This window comes from Larimichthys crocea, unplaced genomic scaffold (genome assembly GCF_000972845.2).
Source record: "Larimichthys crocea isolate SSNF unplaced genomic scaffold, L_crocea_2.0 scaffold306, whole genome shotgun sequence".
Lineage (NCBI taxonomy): Eukaryota > Metazoa > Chordata > Actinopteri > Sciaenidae > Larimichthys > Larimichthys crocea.
The window spans coordinates 273,974-297,198 of NW_020854036.1; the positions used below are offsets into that span (position 1 = coordinate 273,974).

Here is a 23,225-nt window from a genome sequence, read left to right on the forward strand (position 1 = left end):
TTGTAAATATTCACAATGACGAACATGCTAAACTGTTCATCAGGTTTAATGTTTACAATTTCTCTATCATGGGTAGCAGCAGTGGTTAGTGCTGCCTCACAGCAAGAAGGTTCCTGGTTTGAACCTCGGCTGGTTGTTTCTCTGTGGAGTTTGCATGTTCTCCCATGTCTGCGTGGGTTCTCTTTAGGTACTCCGGTTTCCTCCCAGTGAGAATGTGAGTGTGAATGGTTGTTTGTCTCTATGTGCCCTGTGATAGGCTGGCCACTTGTCCAGGGTGTACCCCGCCTCTCGCACTAAGTCAGCTGAGATAGGCTCCAGGACCATGTGACCCTGATGAAGAAAAGCGGTTACAGATAATGGATGGAAGTTTTCTATGTCAGCATGCATCGAGCATGTAGCTGAGACTGACAGGGATGTCACTGATGTCATTAGTTTTGGCAGATTTGGTCACAAACAAAAAAGTGTTTGAAAAAAATGAAGGTTGACACATCAGTTCATCCTGAGGGGACCATGAAATAGTACAGACTACACAGCAATCCATCCAATAGGAAAGACAATATCATGAAAAGTAAGCAAAGTCTTTAGGATTCATTAATGGGACCATCCATCAAGTTGATGTTGAAATCTGTCAAAGTGAAAACTGATCACACAGTAATCAGGATCCATCCTCTGAGAACCAATGCTACATTTCATGGCAACATTTATACTGTGGACTATTAAAGATGACGTACATATTCAGCCTTCTTACGTACCTACGGTGGCCGTGAAGTTAAGAAACAACATCCGACTGAACCGGAACTTTGTACAGGAACTGTCAAACCCTCAGGTCTCTTTAGAGCGACGGACTTCCTGCTGGAGTGTTCAAAATAAGAGACTTTTATCTAAAAATAGATATTAAACTGCAGTGATGAAGAACAGACTGGTAGCGTTAATTTAATAAGAACTAATCAATACACGAGTGTGTAGTTTATCAAACATATATCACTTTACACAAACCGGAAGGAAAAAGTCAACCGGAAGACAAAGCAACTAACCAATCAGCTCCGAGGCAGCTGTGTCATGCGCAGTAGGCTGTGTGATGGCAGTATGGAGTGTGAAGGTTAGGTTACCGTCAGGCCACTATATTAAACCGTGTTTGTCATGTAAGCGGAGCTCAGCGTGTGTTCACGGCGTGTGTACTGTCTGCTGAAGGACGGAGCGTGCGTCACCACAGGTACACCACAGGTAAGACAGACACCATGTTGTTACTGCTGAGAAGCACGCGCTGACATGAGCGCGACGGGGTCAGAGTGAGGCACGCGCACTTCTGTGACGTTGTTAACATGATATCTATATCTATTAATGATGGTACTGATATCGGTAGCATGGTCTCCTGAACACAGCAATCACTCCGAGTTTTAAAGTGCTACGTGGAATTTCCCCCCATGTTTCTATTTTGGCAACTCAACTGTTAACATTATTAACCAATAATTCAAATGACATAAAAGGAATAACAATTTTCAACAAAGTTTAAAATAAGTCAATTTGCGAATGATGCGTCGGTAGACAGAACTCTCAGCATCATCTCATTCTTTTCCAAAGCATCTGCATTATCTCTGAATATTAAAAAATGTCAGCTGTTTCCTATTCACACAAGCTCTGACTCCTCTACTGCCGCAATTAGAGTTGAATCAGAAGTTAAATATCTAGGGCTAACGATAACTAAATACTTGATCAGAAGAGAAGATGCCAATATTTCTAACCATATTTTGCACATGAAGAAATCACTTGCTGCTCCCTGCTACTCCCTTTACATCTCCTCAAAAAACAAAAACAAAACTGAAATAAAGCTGATACAATTATTTTTCAATTTTTATGGAGGAATAAAACCCACTACATTAAAAGGTCTCAGCTTGTGAAGGAATATGACAAATGTGACATCAAAGCTCCAGAATTAGAATCTATGGTTGGTACCTTTAGAATTAATTGGATAAAATCTTGCCTGTCACAACCGGACTCCATGTGGTTTCACATTCCTAGGTCCTTGTTTGAAAAAATAGGAGGTTTGGGCTTTGTCTTTAAATGTGATTACGATGTGAATAGGATCCCGATTAAGCTATCTAATTTCCATAAGCAAATGCTACACTTTTAGAAAATGATATTTACCCACAACTTCTGCCTCCAGAACTCAACCTTGTGGAACAACAGAGTAATAACATTAAATAAAAAATCAATCTTTAAAAGTGATTGGTTTAAGAAAGACATTATGTATGTAACAGATCTTATGGATGATAATGGTGTGAAAAATATAACTTAAACTGCTCTCGAAGAGAATATACCAAGTTATGTAAAATGATTCCACTGCCTCTGGTTCAATTGATTAAAAATTCTATGATGTACAGTAACTCTCCATCAGTTTTACCTAAGTTAATGTTGGGTCATTGTAATTTGACTGAAAAAAATGTAATAACACATTTATTACTAGTTTTCTGACAGCTAAAATATTTCATGATTTTTGACAGAAGGGTCATCTGGCGGGGATCTGATTCTGTTACTTCAAATACATTAGACAAAGCACACTCAAAATAAATAAAATGGCCTGTTTCACCTAAAGTCAAAGAAACACATTTCATTTCAATTCAGTTGTCATTAACAAAATGTATCCAGTGGCAGAATTTCTCAAGAAAAGATTTGGTTATAAGGTATATGAGGTATACAAATGTTCTTTCTGTAGTGATGAAGATGAAACCCTGGAGCATTTGTTTTTTTCTATGTCCCACTACACATAATCTTTGGTGTCATATAAGAAGTTGGAAAATTGAAGATATACAGCCATTCGAATTATATGATATTATCTTTTATTTTAATCATCCTACCTTGTCTGTTTCTGACATCATAAATGTTATTATACTCTTGGGTAAATACCATATTCATTGTGCAAAATGGAGAAACTCTAAACCTTCTTATTCTTGTTTTATTAATGAATTCAAGATATTTTTTTCATCACTTAAAAAGCTAAACAAGTGCCAAAAAATTCAGCCTAAATATTTCTCGTCTCCTACTTTTCTAAATCACATTTAAATTTAAATTACCTCTCGCTGCTCTGTTTATGTCGAACTTGTATGCCTGTATTTTATTTATTTCCCTCTATTTTATTTGTTCTTGTGTTTTTGTTTAATGATTCCCCTAACTGTTGTTTGCACTCCACACTGTACTATTTTTTTCTCTCTGTATTGCTGATTGTCCTCTTTGAGAGTTTGTATTCGATTTTGGTATTTTGCTTAATAAAAAAAAGTCAGGCACACTCAACATTTATCAACATTTATACAGACTGTTCATCACATTTATACAGACTGTGTTCATCACATTTATACAGACTGTGTTCATCACATTTATACAGACCGTGTTCATCACATTTATACAGACCGTGTTCATCACATGTTGGGGTTGGATACCACCACCTCCAATCACATACCCAAGGTACTGAACCTCAGGCTTGGCAATGTGACATTTCTTTGCATTGACCAGACCAGCACTCTGGATGCATTGGAAGATATCAGCAAGATGTTGGTTATGCTCCTCCCAGGTCTCGCTGTAGATAACAATGTCATCAATGTAGGCTGCTGCGTAATCCTCTGCACCTCGCAAAACCTCATGCACCAGTCTCTGGAATGTTGCTGGTGCTCCATGCAAACCAAAAGGCATCATTGTGAACCTGAATAAGCCCCCTGGTACTCTAAACGTTGTTAAGTCCTTTGATACTTCTGTCAGGGGTACTTACCAGTAACCTTTGAGGTCAAGGGTCGTCAGAAAGTTGGCATGTCCCAAACGCTTAATCGGCTCATCCACCCTTGTCATTGCATACGGATCAAAAGCAGAAACTGCATTTCATTTTGAAAAGTTGACTCAAAATCTGTTTTGGGTCGTCCTTCTTTGGCACCAACACCACAGAGCTACACCACTAACTATGTGATGGCTCGAGGATTCCCATAGCCATTTCCTTCACTTCCTGCTTCAGTTCAGGAACAAGTTTGGCTGGAATGCGACAAGTAGTGTCACTGGTGGGTTGCTGCTCGGCTGCATGCAGATGTATGTGATGTTTGATGAGGTGTAGGTCAGGTACAACCTGGTTTCAAACTGAACAGTGAAGCTCCTGGCACTTCTCTGCTGGCAGGTGACTCAAATCAGGATACTGCTGGCAGGTGACTCAAATCAGGATACACTGGTGTATCCATTGCAGAGGGGAAAATACTGTTCTTGAAGCTCCTTCTCATCAGCGACTGCACGTGCCAACAGGGTCCTAGAATGCTATGGCTGGTCCACCCAGTCTTTCAAAAGATTCACTTGAAAGATCTGACGTTTCTTCCGGTGATCTGGCAAAAACAGTTCATATGTGACAGGGCCAGTCTTTTTGGTGATCTTGTATGGTCCCTGCTACTTGGCAAGGACACCACTGTCCGATGTTGGCAGCAACGGGAGAACTTTCTGGCCCTCCTGGAACACTCTTCTCCTTAAAAGCCTTGTCATAGCTCTGCTTCTGCCTCTGCTGTGCTTGTGCCAGATTGTCATTGGCAAGCTCTTGGAAGTGGTCAAGCTTGTCTCTCATTTTCAGGCTTCCTTCAAGACATCCATTGTCTATACAGCAGTTGGAAAGGTGAAAATCCAGTTGATGCCTGTGGGGCCTTCCTGTACGCAAATAACAAGAATGGAAGCCCAGTCTGACCCAGAGTCATTCACAAACTTCCTCATCATCGACTTGAGGGTCATCTATTGGTGGATGGTAGGGACTGGTCTTCACCCCTTGAATGCCTAGCATGCTGTAGACCTGTTTCAGCAGGCTTGAGGTGAAGTTGCTTACTTGCATCATTACCTGAGCTATGGGGTACCCTATCTTTTCACCAAGCACACAAACCATATTAGCTGTCCCTCGACAAAATGTAACGTTGTCATTGTGAACTCCTCATGACGAGTTTCTCGGCTCACATTTAGTTGAATTAGAGGGTGAGAAACTATTTCTAGAGTTCTTGAATCTGGAGTCATTCAAGCCAGCAGGCTTACCAGAGGGTGTGGGTGGGTAGGGCTTGACTCTGATGTATTCTCTGGATGGATGACGGGCAGCCAAAAAAGCTTCTGCCGTCTCTGCTACTTCCTTTGAAGTATTTGGGTTCCGTTCCTTTACCCAGGTGAGCAATTTGGGGTTCAGGGCTTTAAGAAACTGCTACATTATGATTGCATCTCCAATCTGCTCTTTTGTTTTTTTTTTTCCTGGGGCATCATCCACTGGATACAAGTCCTTGAGGCGCACCTGTAGCTCTTTTGGTGTCTCGTCTTCTCCCAGCACACTTGAATGAAACCTTAGTCGATAGGTTTTTTGCACTTATCTCAAACTTATTCAGAACAGCAGATTTTACTTTGCACTGAACACTCTACTACTACGTCACTGATTGTAAGTGACGGATCAACTCAGTGAGCCTTTACACTTACTAAACCGTGCTTAATCGTGAAATCAGTTAATAGTTACTTCTTTAGATGTAAATGCCTGTGATTGATCAGCAAGCACACCTGTCAATTGGAAGTGCTTGATGCACAACACACACACACTTAAAACACAAAGCTGAGTGTCTCACCTGATCAGTCAGTGCCCCACAGATGTAATATTGGGATCTCTCCTTTACTTGTCTCAGGTTTGAAATTCAGCAGTCATGGCCAGTCTGTCCAGCTACGCCATGCGCATGGCCAGACTGAGTGCCCAGATCTTTGGGGAGGTTGTGCGTCCGACAGACTCTAGATCTATGAAGGTGGTCCAGCTGTTCAAGGAGCCTCCCATGGCCAAGAAGAAGGATGTGTATGACTGGTACCCACAGCATAAGATTTACTACGCCATGACCCAGAAGCTCAGGTTCATGGGATTGTTCAGGTAAAATAAACCCAAACAAACCTTTCAGTATCATTTACAGAAAATGACAAAGAAGGATTAATCAGTGAGTCAGAATGGTCCATTCTCAGAGAAACTCTGAGCATGTGTGAATCTAACCATTAGCAATTATGTAACAATGTTTTATCTTCCTTCTCAGAGACGAGCACGAAGACTTCAAGGAGGAGATGCGTCGTCTGAGGAAACTGAGAGGAAAAGGGAAACCAAAGAAAGGAGAGGGGAAGAGAGCGACCAAGAAGAAATGAGCTGCGACATGTCTACTGCTCCATCTTTACACGGGACTTTCCTTTTCCTTTGTCACAGCAGACTGTATTACTGAGTGAGGATGATAATCCTGAAAGAATTCCATTGACTCTGGTCAGGACTGTCCAGCTCTTTTTGTCATATGAGACATGCTCATCTATGTCTGTTATACTCAAGTGGATTCCATCATTTTATTGTTGAACATTTTGTCAAGGGTGAAACAGTATGGAGCAACAAACAGCCAATCAAATGCTTTCAGTTGGGTACTACTGAAACAACCTGATAGTTTTGATTGTGTGAGAGCGTATAAAATACAATGTGTGAACACATCTCAAATGTTGGTCTGTTGCCGCTGTGTTGTACCTCATGTTAAATTAGCTGCTGTTATCTGTTTGTGGCTGAAAATGATGTAAAGAAACTGACATCTTTTTGGTTTTCAAAATAAAATGAATGTGAGTAATGTGTAGTGTCACAAAGCTCTTTCTACCTGTTGTACACACACACTGCAGTAAAACTACAACACAACACAGATGTTGGTTATATTTCACATACACGTATTACCTGTCCCAGTAAAGACGTAGGTGCCTCTTACTCAGGCGTATGTCCTACGTCTCACATGTCAGTGGTGGAACCTTGTAAAAACTAAACTTTTAGTGGTCCAAGTTCATATTTACAGATGTGGCTTCAAGACTGGACAACCAACCGCCTGTGGATGCCACACTCTCAGAGCCCATAGAAATCCCACCGCATGTGAGTTAGATCTGGCAACGTAAATTTGTCGTACAATATTAATGACTTTGTCTTTAGGCCCTGTCTTGTGCCAGTCAAATTTTGATCAAATCTGTCAGAAATCCTCATAAATGATCAAGCACGAGCTCCTGCTACAGGAAGTTGCATTAGACGACAATCATTTTCAAAAGTCTCCAGAAAGCTTGTGTGGTTTGGAGTAGTCAATTGAATTACCCAATATATCCCCATATTCCTACTTGGATGGTGGATTAGGTATATTCATTTGCTGGTATATTTGGAGATTTGCTTAATGAGGGCAACATGTGTACTGTATCAACTGTGGAAAGACATCTGAGCAGAGACATGGAGGACCAGAGAGAGATGATGCATTCTGGTTAACGGTCTTCATATTCAGGTTCTGTAGCATGGAGAGGCTCTGTGGAAATGACAAAACAGACAAGAATAGTTTGTTCCCACAGGTCACCATGAACACTTTAAATTCAGCTTTGTTCTTTAAACATGCGAATATCATCATTCTTACTGTTTATACTGTATTTATTGTCATAACCACTTATCTCATGGATATAAAGGAACCTGCTACATAGAATAGAATAGATACTTTATTGATCCCTCGAGGGGAGATTATTTTTACATGCATTTTACTCAAAATATATAAACACACGCACAGGGATCATAGACATGCACATGTGGAGAGATGGGCAGTCACCTGTTAGGGGTTTGGTACCTTGCTCAAGGGCACCTATTATTTGACCAGGAGCTGAACTGGCACCGCTCCAGCTATCAATCCATCCTCCACATTGTCCATACTGGACTGATCTACTGCCACCCAAAATCAGATTTCTTTTAACACCCTTTGCTCTCTGCACCATTGTATCTTATCTTCTGTCTGAAAACATTATTGTTATACATATTGATCCATGTATTGATAATGGTAGTTTCATGTTTGTATTTATGTCTATATCTGTGCATACACATTGAAAGCAAAGTGAAATTCCTTTATGTGTACACATACCCGACCAATGAATGCCCTTATGTGCCTTGATGACAAGTGGTAAATATTCAGAAAATAAAGTTGTAATTAATGAAATTATCAGTGACTAACTGTGAGAAAACGGAGGGGTCATAGTGCACAGACAGAGTGTGTGGGGGCTCTTTTTATATTAAAGGTCCAGTGTGTAGGATTTAGTTGCATCAAGCTGTGTTGTTATTGCATTGCAATCTCCTCACATCACCCCCATCTTCCTAGTATAAAGGAGAAACAACATTTAAAGGGCCCTGTCTAGAGTCAGTATTTAGTTTTTCTGTTCTGGGCTACTGTAGAAACATGGTGTATCAACATGGCGGCCTCATGAAAGAGGACTTTCTGCTGCTGTAGATATAAAAGAATAATTTTTAATTCCCATAAATAAAAAAATTCCTTGTTTTCAGGTGATCATACATGCATGAAAACATAGTTCTGAATATTATATACAATGTCTGCCTTATTCTGAAAATCTTACACACTGGACCTTTAAAGTACTTTTTAAGATGAGCTTTTTAAATTTTGAACCAAATGAAAGTAAATATGTGTTTGTAACCGCGATTAATAATTCAAATTGTAGAGACTAAGTAAACCTATAACGAAGCAGGGTTTGATCATATTAACAACATATCATAATAATAAGTACATTAATGAATGGATGAATGATAAGAGCGGATCTTTGTGTCAGTCAGCAGTCAGTTGTCAGTGTCAGGCTGTGGGGGCTCGGCTCCGTGCCTCTGTCTCCCCCTGCTGGCCGGACTCGCAGCCTGCGTTTCCCTCCTTTATTTTCCACTCACTTTCTCGCAGTTTAAAATGGCGGCGTTGAGCAGCGCCGAGTCCCCACCGCCCGTCTTTAACGGAGACACCGCGGAGCGGGAGCCGGGCAGAGAGCGGGGCCTGGTGGAGCTTGGTGCCGGGCTGGACTCCTCTTGCACGTCGGAGATCCCGGGAGGTCCGCAGGATGAGGAGGTAAGCGCTACGGCGGCGTCGGTTAGCGGGTCTGAGCTGGGCAGGGGACACGGGCTCTGAGCGGAGGTAATTGGATGTAAATGTTCAGGAAACACCGGCTGTAACACGGATCGCGGGGGGATGCGGCGCAGGGGGTTCAGACGATGCACTAAATGTGAACGATAAGTGCGGAAGCCGAGCTCTGACGAGCCGCGGCAGACACCGGACAGACTAATGCGACAGAGCGACGCGAGCGGGAGGGGAAGGCTTTTATTCGGCGGAGCCTGTGTTTATTTCGGGCCTGCTTTATTCCAGTCGCTCCTGGCTTTGGTTTTCCAGGCTCACTGCAGCTGCAGCCTGGTGCGCCAGCAGAACACACACACACACACACACACACACACACACACACCGCTGTTGACGCAACAAAGACACGCAATTACACCGCTTTCTAACGCATTGTGGTGAATTCTAATGTGCATAAAGTTCAATTTTCACCAATCCGCTGAGGCTCTTTACCTCAGAGGGATGATGATGGTGGTGATGATGATGGAGGTGATGATGATGATGGAGGTGGAGGCTAACTCAAGTCGTGCTTGTGTTTTTTGAGGAGTAATGTAGCTACACAGGCTACTTTTTATTTGGATTCCAGGCTTTACAATCACCGCCCCCATGTCCACACACACACACACACACACACACACACACACACACACACACTCACACTATCAGTCAGGCTGTGTCCTCATCATTTAATTCACAGTGACCATGGAGCCGAGCCTGGACATTTGTCTCCAGTCTGCAGGTCAGAGGCCTCCCTGCTGGACCGTGACAGCAGCTACAGCACGTTTACACTCCACTTTATGATATATACTATTACTACCAACATCAGTCTGTTGTGCTCATAAAACGTCTCCCCCAGTCATCTGTTCCTCTACACTTGCGGGATGTGGCTCCTGGCTCCATCTTAAGGTCCAAAATATCTTTTTTTCATGAACACGTCATGTTCATATCAAAAGATGGAACAAATCTGTGCTGTAGAGATGAACATATGAAGACTTTTGTATTTCCTAGTATGGTCCAATTAAATCCTACATTACCCATAATGCAACAAATATCACTTTTTTATTAGACTCTTCCTGCCTGGTCAATGCCCATGTTTGGAACACCGACTTCTCTTTATTTGTAGTTTTCAAATCCAACCTCTGATACCCCTGATGACATCACTGTGACATCATCAGGATTAACTGTGTTTGCATCTTCCCTTTGATTGAAGTTCCAGTTCCCAATTAATCAAATAAAGCTCAACATGTCAGTTTTAGAGCTCAATTGAGGACATGTGTGCATATCAAACAGTTGTTCTAGTGCAGGGCTGAGATTTCTGACCACTCACTGCCTGCATGGTAGGACACGCACAGCAAAAAGTTATTACTAATATTCTAATACCTCCTGGAGGTCTTATTGAACTGCATCAGTTAGGGCATCAGTTAGGGCTGGGCGATATATCGATATTTTAATCTATATTGATATATTTTCAAAGGCGATATAGTACGAGACCATATCATTAATATGGATATAGTCTTTTTTGCGTTAAAATGACTATACATTTCTTGCCTTGAGCCGCCAGTTGGCTTCTATTTTTCCTCCCCCTCTGTCTGCTCGTTGATGTCGTCATGTCAGAGTCTCCAGTAACTCCAGAAAAAGTCATTAGATTTGTCGCTAGTTGCTTTTGGGGGAATGGATAGAGGGTCTGAAAAGTCACTAAATATAATGACAAAGTCGCTAAGTTGTCAACTGGACCACTGATTAGTGTGTAAACAACCGAAGCAGCGGGGTTAGAGGTGGTGCACAGGTTTTGACCTGTGTGTCAGCTATTGCAGTGCATTGTGGGATTTGTAGTATGAGAGGTGGGAGTGAGATATGACATTTGGTCCATATCGCCCAGCCCTATTGTTGACATATGCATTGTTCTGCTCTTTAACATAAAATATTAAAGGGCCACACTGATGGCTTTGTGTGTTTTAAGCTCATAAACAAGCAGTCAATATCTCACCACTGGACATTTTCTAGAGCGTCACGTTTCCATCCACAAAGCTGCTGACTTCACTTTGTTTGACTTTGATATGAAAATCTCCAAACTAGCAAATGAATAGTCCATCACCCTGAAACATTTATATTCCTCTTCATCAAACTTTTGGTCCCAGGAACTAATGATTATTTTCAAAATTGATTAATTTAAGCAATGAATTGCTTAATTTGTAAAATATCAGTAAACAGAGAAAAGCTGTAAATCTTTACGTTTACTGTTGCAGCTCTTTACTCAAAATTGTCAGCTGTTAAATTCTGTGCACTGACGTCCAGTTCAACAAGCTCTATCACAAAGGTTTTGGCACAAAGTACACCTCCTAAAGCTAGAACTTTTTGAGGAACTTCATTTTGACCCTGGTGCGTGGAGCTGACATTTAGTTCCAGACCAAAACAGAAATAAAATAGTCACAACAGCTACTCTGGGGTGCATTCTTTAACATCCAAAAGGTAAATGTCAGCTTTCAAACCTGTCACAGTGTAAAGTTATGTTTAGGGTTGCAAAATTCTGGGAATATTCAAAGTGGAACCTTCCCAAGGAGGTTAACAGGAAGTTATGAGAATGAACTGTAAATAACTGAATTTATTTGCTCTGCTTTTATTTCATGTCATATGCAGACATAAACAAACCTTATAATAGAAATTAAAATGTTAATAAATTGAGCTCTCATTCCCGATGACCCCGCTCCAAAATAAGACTTCCTCTCTGGCCTCCAATTCATCTCTCCCTGGATGACTTTCCAGACTTGTTGAAGATGACTGTGTGTCAGGCATTGGTCAGGGTTGTGCGAGTGCACTCGAAGGCAGCTGATGTTGGTGCAATCTTGATGATGATTGCGGTAACAGGAAAGTGCCTCAGATCCACAAAGTTCCTTAAACAGTCCCACCAGGATTCCGCAGGCCTTTTTTGAGATAGGTGAGATGTTGCATGAGGTTTTCAAAAAAATTGCGGTGAAAGTTGCGGTGCTTTTTACATTTTTGTTGCGGGAGGAAGTGAAAGTTGCGATAAGTTGCGATATGACAGTCACGCTAGGGGCTCCGTCCCTGGGGGCGAGCCCCGGAGAGTCCACGGCCCCGGGAAGCGGCGAGGTCTGGGCGGGCGCTGTAAAGCTTGCAGCTCCACATTTGCTCCCAAGCCTTTCCAAGCCGACCCAGAGCTGGTTGCGGCGCACCGCCGCGGAGGAAATGTGCCCGGCGGGGGCCAGCCACAAGGGGATCCTCCCGCACCGTGCGGCCGTCCCTGACCCGCCAAGTTCACAGGAATTCACTCAAGTTGCGTTGAAGTTGCAAATCGCAACATTGCGAATTCCTGGAGGGTCTACTTAAACCAGGTGGCTGGTGATACAAATCATACCACATCTGATCTGGTTTCTAATGTTGAAATTGAGCAAAATTCCTGAGCTTAACTTCCATTGTAACATTTCTGGAAATAAACAGACCCTTTACAACTCTAGTTATGCTGTCAGTGAATCAAATCCTGAACACACTTAACAGGATTATGTAAGCAAAGCGGAAATGGTTTCTTCCATTAACGTGGTTGTTCTGCCTGTTGACACACTGTCTTGTTGTGAGTAGCTGTGAGGTCTGACAGCCGGGATGCTCCTTTTCTCGACCTTCATCATGCTGAAGTGTAGATTTTTTTTACTCTTTAATTTCTCACATACATTCTACATTTTTGTCAGCAGCCTGGGTTCAGTTTTATTAACAGCAGGGTAAAAACTGCAGACTAGAGCTGATTGGGATTGAGATTTTAGGATTCTCAGAGCAGGTATGTCTACATGGTGACATTTGTTTTCAAGAGATCAACAGCTTTAATACCTCAGTGTGCAGGATGTCAAAGGAATAGTTAAGGTATTTTGGCATCGGGGCCATAGTGAGTGTGGAGAAGCAGAGATACCTGCATAGAATCAGAGCTTAATACGTCATATTAAATGTCCAGTGTGTCAGATTTAGGGGGGCTCTATGTACAGGTTATAATATTCATAACCGTTTTCATTAATCAGCTGAAGATAACAAATGTTATGTTTTGTTACCTCAGAATGAATCTTCTGTATCTGCAGATGTTGCAGGTCTACATAGTCTGCCATGTTTGAACGTACAAACTAACGACTGGCTCTGGATGGAGTGTTTTTTGTGTGTTTTGTGGTCACTGTAGTTTGTCCTTCATGCCAGGGACTACAGGGCAAGTGGAGTTCGGGGTTACAATCTGTGATGACACCGCTGGATTCCAACAAATACTACTCACTGATCCTTGAATGTTTTCAACTGCTTTACCTCCCTGTCACACACCCTCTTTCTTTGGGGCACTAACAGTACTTTCATATTCCTACACATTAGCCTAACTGCACAACTCACTGTGTTATGCTATAGATGAGCTGTGTGGATCAGAAAGTTGAGAGATCAGACTGACATCAAACATCATGTTTCTTAAATGGTGCGTACCTGTGCTTTTCTGGCTTCAGTTGGGATTATTTGTAGGAATATTGTTTTATTTTCTATGGCTAAAGAACGTGTTTCTGCTTGATTAGCTTCCAGAGCAGGTAGAGTTGTCACGATACCAAAATGAGTAACCACGATACTATACCCGACAAAGTATTACGGTTCCGGGTATTATCGCGATACTGTAGCCTTTTTATTATTATTATTATTATTATTATTATTATTATTATTGTGAACTGAAATGTAAGTACAAGTTATAAAAACTTATTAATTTCTCATAATGTTGTTTGGTGCATGATAAACATAATACTGGTGAAGTAAGAATTAGACTGAAACAAGTTTGAAACAAGTTTGGTTTTTTGAGCAAAATTAGTGGTGTCAGTCATAGACATATATACATAGACACGCTGAATTGTACGTCGACGTCGCCGCCATTTCGGATGTGGCAAAGTAACTGGCAACAACGAAAAAAGCTGTGCAAGAGTATTCTTTTCCAAGGTTACACACACACATACATAGACTGCAATTGTATAGCTGTATAGATATGTATGTTCATACATAGCAGATCTTCCACATCCTATATGGTGAACACGTTAACGTAACGCAGCAACGGACCAACCTGCTCAATGAGGCGTCTGTGTATATATCTCTATATATGTATATATGTCTATGGTGCCACTAACGACGACGTTGCGGCAGACTCGCCGCTCAGGCCCGGTGCTTCTGCCACGGTGAGTGTGTTGTCTTGTGTTTGTGACTGTAAGCCGTGCGCGCGTCTGGGCGAAACAGAACTTTAGCTTATTGTTTGTTTTGAAGCAGAACTGTCTTCATGGAGTTCGTACTTGCCGGCAGAAACAACGAACAGCCAATCAGCTAACAGACGGGCGGACCCAGCGTGTGGAAACAGTCTATCATATCCCCGGATGTCACCAGTAACAGGCAAACAGCCAGTCATTCAGCAGCTGTGTAGTTTGGTCGCAGTAGTTGCCATGTTGGTTTGTTTACAAGAGAGAAACGTGCAGTTAGAAGCCGAGAGGAGAGCAGAGGCGGCGGCTATGTAGCGGAGACTGGTACGGTAGTACCGTCGTGTGGAATTTCTAGTATAGTAGGAACCGTTTTATGATTTGGCAAAGCGGGATACCGTGTATACCATGGGTATCTTGCAACTCTATGAACAGGTCTGAATATGACTGCTGTACTGAAGGAAACCAAACAGCTATCTTGACTTTCTAATAAAGTGTGCTGGGTTTTCCTTGTTCCTGAAGCTGCACACACAATCTGATCATTGCAGCAAGTTTGATGTTTAAGTAACATACAGAGCAGTCAGCATGTCCAGCAGTTCAATTCAATTTTATGTATATAGCATCAAATCATAACAGAAGTTATCTCATGACACCTTCCATACAGAGCAAGTCTAGACTGTATTCTTTAGAATATTATTTACAGAGACCAACAATTCCCACCATGAGCAAGCACTTGGTGACAGTGGCAAGACAAAAACTTCCTTTTAACATGTTGCCCACTTAAGCTTCTTTTAAAATCCACTAAATGTACATGATTGCTGATTCTGGAAATTTTCAAAGTTGGAAACTTTCCAAGGGAATTAACAGGAAAATATTGGCACAAACTGGAATAAACTGGGAATTTATAAAATTGAAGATTGGCCCTGAACAGAGAACTTAAATACACACTTGAGTACTTGTACACTTGAATATCTGCTAGTCCTCAATCACATGCACACTGCTTACTGCAGGGCTGTTGAGGCCACGCCCCCTACCTGCACAGGTGATTTCTGTACCTGGACCACACTTTAGAGCCCAGAGCACACAGAGACTATTGAAGACACACATTTGAGCTCATGGACTACATAATATTGTTCAATAAAATAATTCAAACTTGATAAAGTTCTACTTACAAATAAATCTGTTGAAATGTTTTTAATTGTTTTATTTAGCATGTCTGCTTATGACAAAACACAATGTTTAGATTTATGTTTGGATATGATACATTTTGTTTAAATTACCCCCAATTAGGGCTGCACGATATGGCCTGTAACCAATATCTCGATATTTTTAAGCTATATCGCGATACACGATATATATCTCGATATTTTTGTTGTTGTTGTTTTGTATTGTTTATTTCTAATAAATAATAATGTCATTATTACCTTGATAGCATTGTAATTGCTCAGAATCAATGTAGAACAGTAGATTTACACTTGCTGTATAAGGCACACCTCTTTTTATAGCATTTTAACACTTGTCATATTTTTTATGAATTTTTAATATATTTCATAATGTACATATGAGCACTGAAGCAGTGCAGGATCATACTTGGCTTATGAGACACACTTTTTTAAATCAAATTTTAACCATTCTTCATATTTTATAAATAAACCTTTAATAAAGTAACACCCACGTCTTATTTTGAAAACCGGAAGTGTCCACACGCTGCAGTAAGCTAGCGCTGACTTTCCCAGTTTTCTCAAAGTATTTGACATAAAGTCGGCAATAAGGGCGCACTTGAAAATATTGGAGCAGCTGACGTGACCACGCGAAAACGAGAGACGGCTGGCGTGACCGCAGTTGTTTTTCTTCGGAACCAAGTCGTCCGTCTCCATCTTCAATTAACTCGCTCGGGCTCTTCACTTCTCTCCTCACCTGATACAAAAAGTACGCATGTGCGCAGGGGATTTTTCTGGGTGGGCGGGGCAGTGTGCTGCGTGCTGTGAGCAGCACCAGGAGTGACACAGGCAAAACTCCGGAGAATTAAATGCAGACGGCTTAAAACATTTACGTGACAAGTACTCGATGGTCGCGATATAGTCATTTCATACATCTCACGTAGAACAAGCCGCGATATATCGAGTATATTCGATATATCGCCCACCCCTACCCCCAATTTACAGATAATTCACATAAATTTCTATAACTCCCATGAAGTTTCCAACTTGCAATATTTCCAGAATTCCCAAGCCTAACTTCCCATGGAAAGTTTTCAGAAAGTTTCTGGAAATTTACAAGAAACTTTCCACCCTTTTGCAACTCTTATCAGCAGTGACAGTGTATTACGTGTCCATCCCAGCAACGTTTTATTTATTTCATTTATATCATATTTTAAATATCGTGGTTTTTGTCAGTCCCAGTAGGCCAACATTGTGACCAGCTTCAGCTGTGTCATGCTGTTGCCTTCAGAAGTTAAAATGTCGTCAGATGATATCCGATGAGTTCTGAGATTTTTGGAGTGAGAAACTAAAATGAGCATCTAGAGTGACTGTTCCTTTTTTATCCTGTGTAGAAGGATGTCTGCAACGCCTCACAACAACAAGTCTAGCGTGTCCCAATTTTTTTGTCGCCTTTGCCAAGTTTGACGACTTCTACAGTGTGTCCTGTGATGTTAACCAATGAGAGCACAGATTGCTCTGCCACATACAACTGTAAGGATGGGGACGCGCTGTTATGGCCCTCTAACACAATGCAGCAACAGCAGCACTGTGCCCTGAAATGCATTTATTTTCAATGGCTTTTATGAACGGTTATCACTGCATCAAGCAATGTGCGGTGCACATCACACCGGCATTACACTTGAGCCCAAAGTTCAACCAAGTTGAACATCCACGGTAAACTCTGGCTGTGGAGTGTGCTAAACACAGAAAGGTCCCTTAGATGGAAAGTAGGATTGGGTTATATGTAGACCATGTGAAGGTTATCAGTGACTGCAAACACTCTTACTCTTTGATCTAACGGTCATTCTAATGTAACTGATGCAAACATGATCACATGTAAAGACGCTTTAGAACGAGAGAGGCAAACTAAAGACAGACTGGTGAAACACATGGAACACGTCACATGGGCAGGGTGCAGCAGGTTGTAATGTGTGGTTGCGTGCCAGCTTCATTTGCTTTGTATGTTGACTTTGGCCAGAACTTGGAAGCATAGACTTTATTAATGAATGAAGTAAATGAATTATTGCATGGACAGACATCGATTTGTTTGATTTATTTCAGTGTGAAATGTATAAACACCCACAAGGTTGCTCTGCTGCATCACAACATCTCTGCTACAATGAAGTATTAATTAGTTCCATGGTGTTAAGTGATGTAACATGTTGTTAATAAATATTTTGGTAATTATTGTGAATAAAACTGAAAGTTGTTTGTTTAAGATGCATTGTATATCAAATAAAATTTTATTTGTATAGCCCAAAGTTACAAAGTAGATTGGCCTCAGAGGGCTTTACAATCTGTACAGGGAGTGACACCCTCTGTCCTTAGACCCTCAGTTCGAGTGAGGAAAGACTCGCCCACAAAAAACCCTTTAAACAGGGAAAAAAGGTGGAATAAACCTCAGGAAGAGCCACAGAGGAGGGATCCCTCTCCCAGGACGGACAGACGTGCAATGGATGTCACATATACAGGACAAATCAACACAACAAAAACATATTGTACAATTACAATGAATGATAAAATAACAGTGAATTACAATGAATGATAAAATGACAATGAATGAAAATGATTACAGAGAGAGAGAGATATTTCAGTAAAGGAAGATGTGACTACATCTTCAACCAATATCGTGCCTGACTAGGCATAACAGAGCGCGAGACCAACCGACCCCCGGCAGTCTAGAACTATGGCAGCATAACTAAGGGATGACCTGAGCCAGCCCTAACTATAAGCTCTATCAAAAAGGAAAGTCTTAAGTCTACTCTTAAAACTGTTGAACGTGTCTGCCTACCGAACCCAGAATGGTAGTTTGTTCCACAGAAGAGGAGCCTGATAGCTGAAAGCTCTGGCTCCCAATCTACTTTTGGAAACTATAGGAACCACAAGGAACCCAGCATCCTGAGAGCGCAGTGTTCTAGAGGGGTAGTAAGGTACTACGAGCTCTTTTAGATATGATGGTGCCTGACCATGAAGAGCTTTGTAAGTAAGGAGAAGAATTTTAAATTCTATTCTAGATTTAATAGGTAGCCAATGCAAGGAAGCCAAAATGGGAGAGATGTGATCTCTGATCTTGGTTCCTGTCAGAACACGTGCAGCAGCATTCTGAATTAACTGCAAAGTCCTAAGAGACTTATTGGAGCAGCCTGATAACAAAGAGTTACAATAGTCCAGCCTAGAAGTAACAAATATGTGGACTAGTTTTTCTGCATCCGCTTGAGAGACAATGTGTCTGATTTTAGCGATGTTACGTAAGTGGAAGAATGCAGTCCTCGAAATTTGTTTTATGTGGACGTTAAAGGACAAATCCTGATCAAAGACAACTCTAAGATTCTTTAGGGTGGAGCTGGAGGCCAGGGTGATCCCATCTAAAGTAACTAAGTCTCTAGAAAGAGTTTCTGAGGTGTTTGGGTCCAATTACAAGAACTTACAGTTTTGTCTGAATTTAACATCAGAAAATTGTAGGTCATCCAACTTTTTATATCCTTAAGGCATGCTTAGAGTTTATTTAACTGATTGGTTTTATCAGGCTTGATCGATAGAGGTCATAGAGGTTTAATTACAGCTACTTTAAAGGACTGTGGTTCATATCCTGATAACAAAGACAGATTAATCGTATTCAATAAAGAAGGACTAACTAGAGGTAAAACATCCTTGAGCAGCCTGGTTGGGATGGGGTCTAAGAGACAGGTTGACAGCTTAGGTAAAGAAATTATTGAAGTTATTTGGAGAAAAACAGTAAATATATATCAGGTTTTATAGCTCCAAACTTGCTGTATCAGAATGCAGATCAGTGTGATGAATTTTGTCTCTAACAGTTATAATTTTATCATTAAAGAAGCTCATGAAGTCATTGCTACTTAGACCTAAAGGAATAGATGGTTCAGTAGAGCTGTGATTCTCTGTTAGCCTGGCTACAGTGCTGAAGAGAAACCTGGGGTTGTTCTTATTCTCCTCTATTAATGAAGAGTAGTAGGCTGCTCTGGCATTACGGAGAGCCTTCCTGTATGTTTTGAGATTATCTTGCCAGACTAGATGAGATTCTTCCAGTTTAGTGGCACGCCATTTGCGTTCAGATTTACGTGTCTCTTGCTTTAATTTACGAGTCTGCTGGCACAGCACTATCAGATAAACATCTGCTGTAGGAGTTTCTGCAAAAAATCTTATAGTCCAGTAATAGTAAAAGCAGTACTAAGACTATCATTGTGGTTGTCCACATAAATATTAAAATCACCTAGAATAATTACTTTATCTGTTTTAAGGATCAAGCCAGCTGCAAATTCAGATAAAAATTAATTAAGGACCAGGAGCAGTAATGCTGTAATGCTTTCCGGGTTGGGTGAGTGAGGCTAAGAACAAGACTTTCAAATGAATTATAATTTAGTTTAGGTTTAGGATTTATTAATAGACTTGAGTCAAATATGGCTCCAACTTCACCACCTTGACCAGTACTTCGAGGAACATGAGTATTATAATGACTCGGAGGAGTGGATTCATTTAAACTAACATATTCATCCTCCTGCAGCCAGGTTTCAGTGAGACAGAACAAATCAATATCATAATCAGATATTAATTCATTGACTAAGACAGCTTTAGATGACAAAGACCTGATATTTTGGACTGTTGGAGATGTTGATTTAATTTTTATTAAGTTTTTATGATGACTCCTCTTCTGTTTGTTTAATCTTTAAATAAGGTAGGTGGACGGGGGACAGACACAGTCTTATACTAAAGGACTGGGTGGGCAGCTGCTCTAATGGAGGTGCAGAAGCGTGTAAGACTGCAGCTCTGCTTCCTGTCTCAACTGGGTTGTCGACATGGTTTTGGTCAGCTAAAAACTGGCCATATTTCTAGATATGAGAGCTGCTCCATCCAAAGTGGGATGGATGCCGTCTCTCCTAATCAGACCAGGTTTTCCCCAGAAAGGTGTCCAATTGTCTATGAAGCCCACATCGTTTGCTGGACACCACCTCGACAGCCAGTGGTGGAATGACGACATGCGGCTAAACATGTCATCACTGGTCACATTGGATTGGGGAGGGGACCAGAGAAAAAAACTACGGAGTCCGACATCGTTTTGGAATATTCACACACTGATGAAACATTAATTTTAGTGACCTCCGATTAGGGGTGGGCGATATATCGCGGCTTGTTCTACGTGAGATGTATGAAATGACTATATCGCGACCATCGAGTACTTGTCACGTAAATGTTTTAAGCCGTCTGCATTTAATTCTCCGGAGTTTTGCCTGTGTCACTCCTGGTGCTGCTCACAGCACGCAGCACACTGCCCCGCCCACCCAGAAAAATCCCCTGCGCGCATGCGTACTGTTTGTTTCAAGTGAGGAGAGAAGTGAAGAGCCCGAGCGAGTTAATTGAAGATGGAGACGGACGACTTGGTTCCGAAGAAAAACAACTGCGGTCACGCCAGCCGTCTCTCGTTTTCGCGTGGTCACGTCAGCTGCTCCAATATTTTCAAGTGCGCCCTATTGCGACTTTATGTCAAATACTTTGAGAAAACTGGGAAGTCAGCGCTAGCTTACGGCAGCGTGTGGACACTTCCGGTTTTCAAAATAAGACGTGGGTGTTAAATTATTAAAGGTTTATTTATAAAATATGAAGAATGGTTAAAATTGATTTTAAAAAAGTGGTGCCATAAGCCAAGTAGATCCTGCACTGCTTCAGTGCTCATAGGTACATATGAAATATTTCATAAAAATATGACAAGTGTAAAATGCTATAAAAAGAGGTGTGTCTCAACAGCAAGTGTAAATCTACTGTTCTACATTGATTCTGAGCATTTACAATGCTACAAGGTAAATGACATTATTATTAGAATAAACAATACAAAACAACAACAACAAAAATATCGAGATATATATCGTGTATCGCGATATAGCTTAAAAATATCGAGATATTGGTTACAGGCCATATCGTGCAGCCCTACCTCCGATTGGCGTAACCGGGTGTCATTACCGCCGACGTGAATAACACTTACTGTATTACGTTTATTCTTTAGCCAGCAGTTTAAGAAAAGACTCGATGTCGCCCGCTCTGGCCCCCGGGATGCATTTTACTATGGCCCCTGATGTTGCTAACTTCACGTTCTCAAAATGGAGCTGCCAATGTCCGAGTTGGCCTCTCAGCGGGTGTGTCGCTGAGTGGGGAGAATCTGTTTGAAACATGGAGCGGTTGGTGGTGTACCGTGGGCTTCAGTTTGGGGCTATGCTCTTCGAACAGTCACCCAGCACCCCGGCTGCTCGGGAACTGCTCAGGGACGGCTAGCTGAAGCTACCTTCAGTGGTACCGCACCGGCTACAGGGGACTGGCTAACTATCTGAGCTACTGACTGTTCGGTGGTTTGATACCGTGCCTCTAAATCACTGACCCTCGCCTCCAAAGCTACAAATAAACTACATTTATTACAAGTACCATTATCACTAAAGGAGGACGAGGAGTAGCTAACATGTGGCACACAGGGCAGGAGAAGACACAGAAGCCATTGCTAACAGATAGCTAGTTAGTATGACAAACAGAGACTGGTAAAGCTGTCGGATGTGGCTGCTAAAGTGAGACCTGTTCGTGCACAGACAGAACACAACAACAGTCTAAGGATAGTGTAGAGATACGTAGATCATCACTGATGTGAAAAATATACGAAAATCTGTTTATGTGAGCAGAGCAGAGAGCACCGTGGCAGTAACACCGATAACTGGAAGTGACTGAATACACTTAGCGTAAAGTGAGCAGTGTTTGTATAGTACAGGGGTCGGCAAGTAAGTTTGGACGCGGGCCAATTTTTTTTCTGATAATTCCATCGCGGCCATGACCATGCCGCGCGGGGGGGGGGGGGGGGGGGGGGGGGTTATTGAGTGATTGGCTGAGTGAGAACCGCACGTGTGTTCTGCGTCCTGATTAATTAAGGGAGTACTGTATAAAATGCGTGTACTAAGGTGTATAAAAGTGTGTGGTTAGGTTTTACGGCCTTAAAACATGTAGTTAATTGTACTTACTTCGCGGATTTCGTTTACGCCCACTGCGTCTGTCATGAAACAGGCAACCTGCCCTAGCAACGTGCCGTAACTAATGTATACAGCAGCGCAGATCTGCCGCTGATGTGCATTCACATTCATATTTGATATTTGAGCCGACCTGTTTGGTTTTTTTTTTCATTAATGAAAAATATTTGTTCACGTTGTCCGTTGCAAGAGGGACACAGACACTTTTACTTTCCACAGGTTACAGCGCACACACGTGCCATATTAGTGTTCCAACCTGTGCGTCAAGTAAAGAGACTGCGAGGATGTTCGGGCTGCTGTTTTGTCACGTTACTTATCAGCTACTTTTCAATAAATGTTGTGAAATCTGTGAAATGTTGTATTTTGACAGGAAACATGAGGTTTAAAAGAATATTTATATTTAATATTTTATTTTTTTTTTATTTTTATTTTTTTTTTTTAATAAAATCAACGTCATCTGCGGGCCAGATAATTTGTGGCGGGCCAGTTTGGCCCGGGCCGCTAATTGCCGACCCCTGACGTACAAGACCACTTGTAGCACCTCGCTCTGAATTCAAGGTGGCGATTCATTGGCTAGATAGAATCACATGGGTAGTAGGACTCTCACACGATTGGTTGGTACCTTCCAATGCTTGCTCAGTGCAGTGCTTGGATAGGGAAAAGTAATGTTGGGCATGAAAAGACCGCCTGTCAAAAAAAAAAAAAAAAAATATTCTACATTAATCTCGGGTCCGGATGATATGGCGATCCGGTCCGGATCCGGACCCCGGTCCGCGGTTTGGGAACCCCGGGTATAGTAGTTTGTAAGTGAGGGATGCACATAAATCCACCACACCAGCCTCCATGTTGTCGTAGTTGATTGCTGAA

The 23,225-nt window shown here is 41.7% G+C and overlaps 2 protein-coding genes across 4 annotated transcripts in view; both read left to right on the forward strand.

Moving 5' to 3' along the window:
* The first annotated feature begins 1,040 nt into the window (after window positions 1-1,040).
* On the forward strand, window positions 1,041-6,617 carry mrps33 (mitochondrial ribosomal protein S33). Its single transcript, XM_010755027.3, has 3 exons — window positions 1,041-1,224; window positions 5,664-5,896; window positions 6,054-6,617. The coding sequence occupies exons 2-3, from the start codon at window positions 5,682-5,684 to the stop codon at window positions 6,157-6,159; spliced, it is 321 nt and encodes a 106-aa protein (XP_010753329.1). The 5' UTR covers window positions 1,041-1,224; window positions 5,664-5,681; the 3' UTR covers window positions 6,160-6,617.
* Window positions 6,618-8,666: 2,049 nt separating this feature from the next.
* The window catches only part of braf (B-Raf proto-oncogene, serine/threonine kinase), a 38,229-nt gene continuing 23,670 nt past the window's right edge, over window positions 8,667-23,225 (forward strand). The window contains exon 1 of one of the 3 annotated variants that reach the window (XM_027276110.1): window positions 8,667-8,897. In XM_027276110.1, the coding sequence (XP_027131911.1) occupies window positions 8,742-8,897 (156 nt within the window). In that variant the 5' untranslated portion in view covers window positions 8,667-8,741. The remainder of the gene's footprint in view (window positions 8,898-23,225) is intronic. The other 2 variants (XM_019276632.2, XM_010755026.3) reach the window with 2 other exon arrangements.

What these genes read in the sequence shown, in the direction of transcription:
- mrps33 (XM_010755027.3), top strand. Translation starts at nt 5,682, where the DNA reads ATGGCCAGTCTGTCCAGCTACGCCATGCGCATGGCCAGACTGAGTGCC. An exon ending in AGGTTCATGGGATTGTTCAG is followed by an intron (nt 5,897 to 6,053) that starts GTAAAATAAACC and finishes CTTCCTTCTCAG; the next exon opens with AGACGAGCACGAAGACTTCA.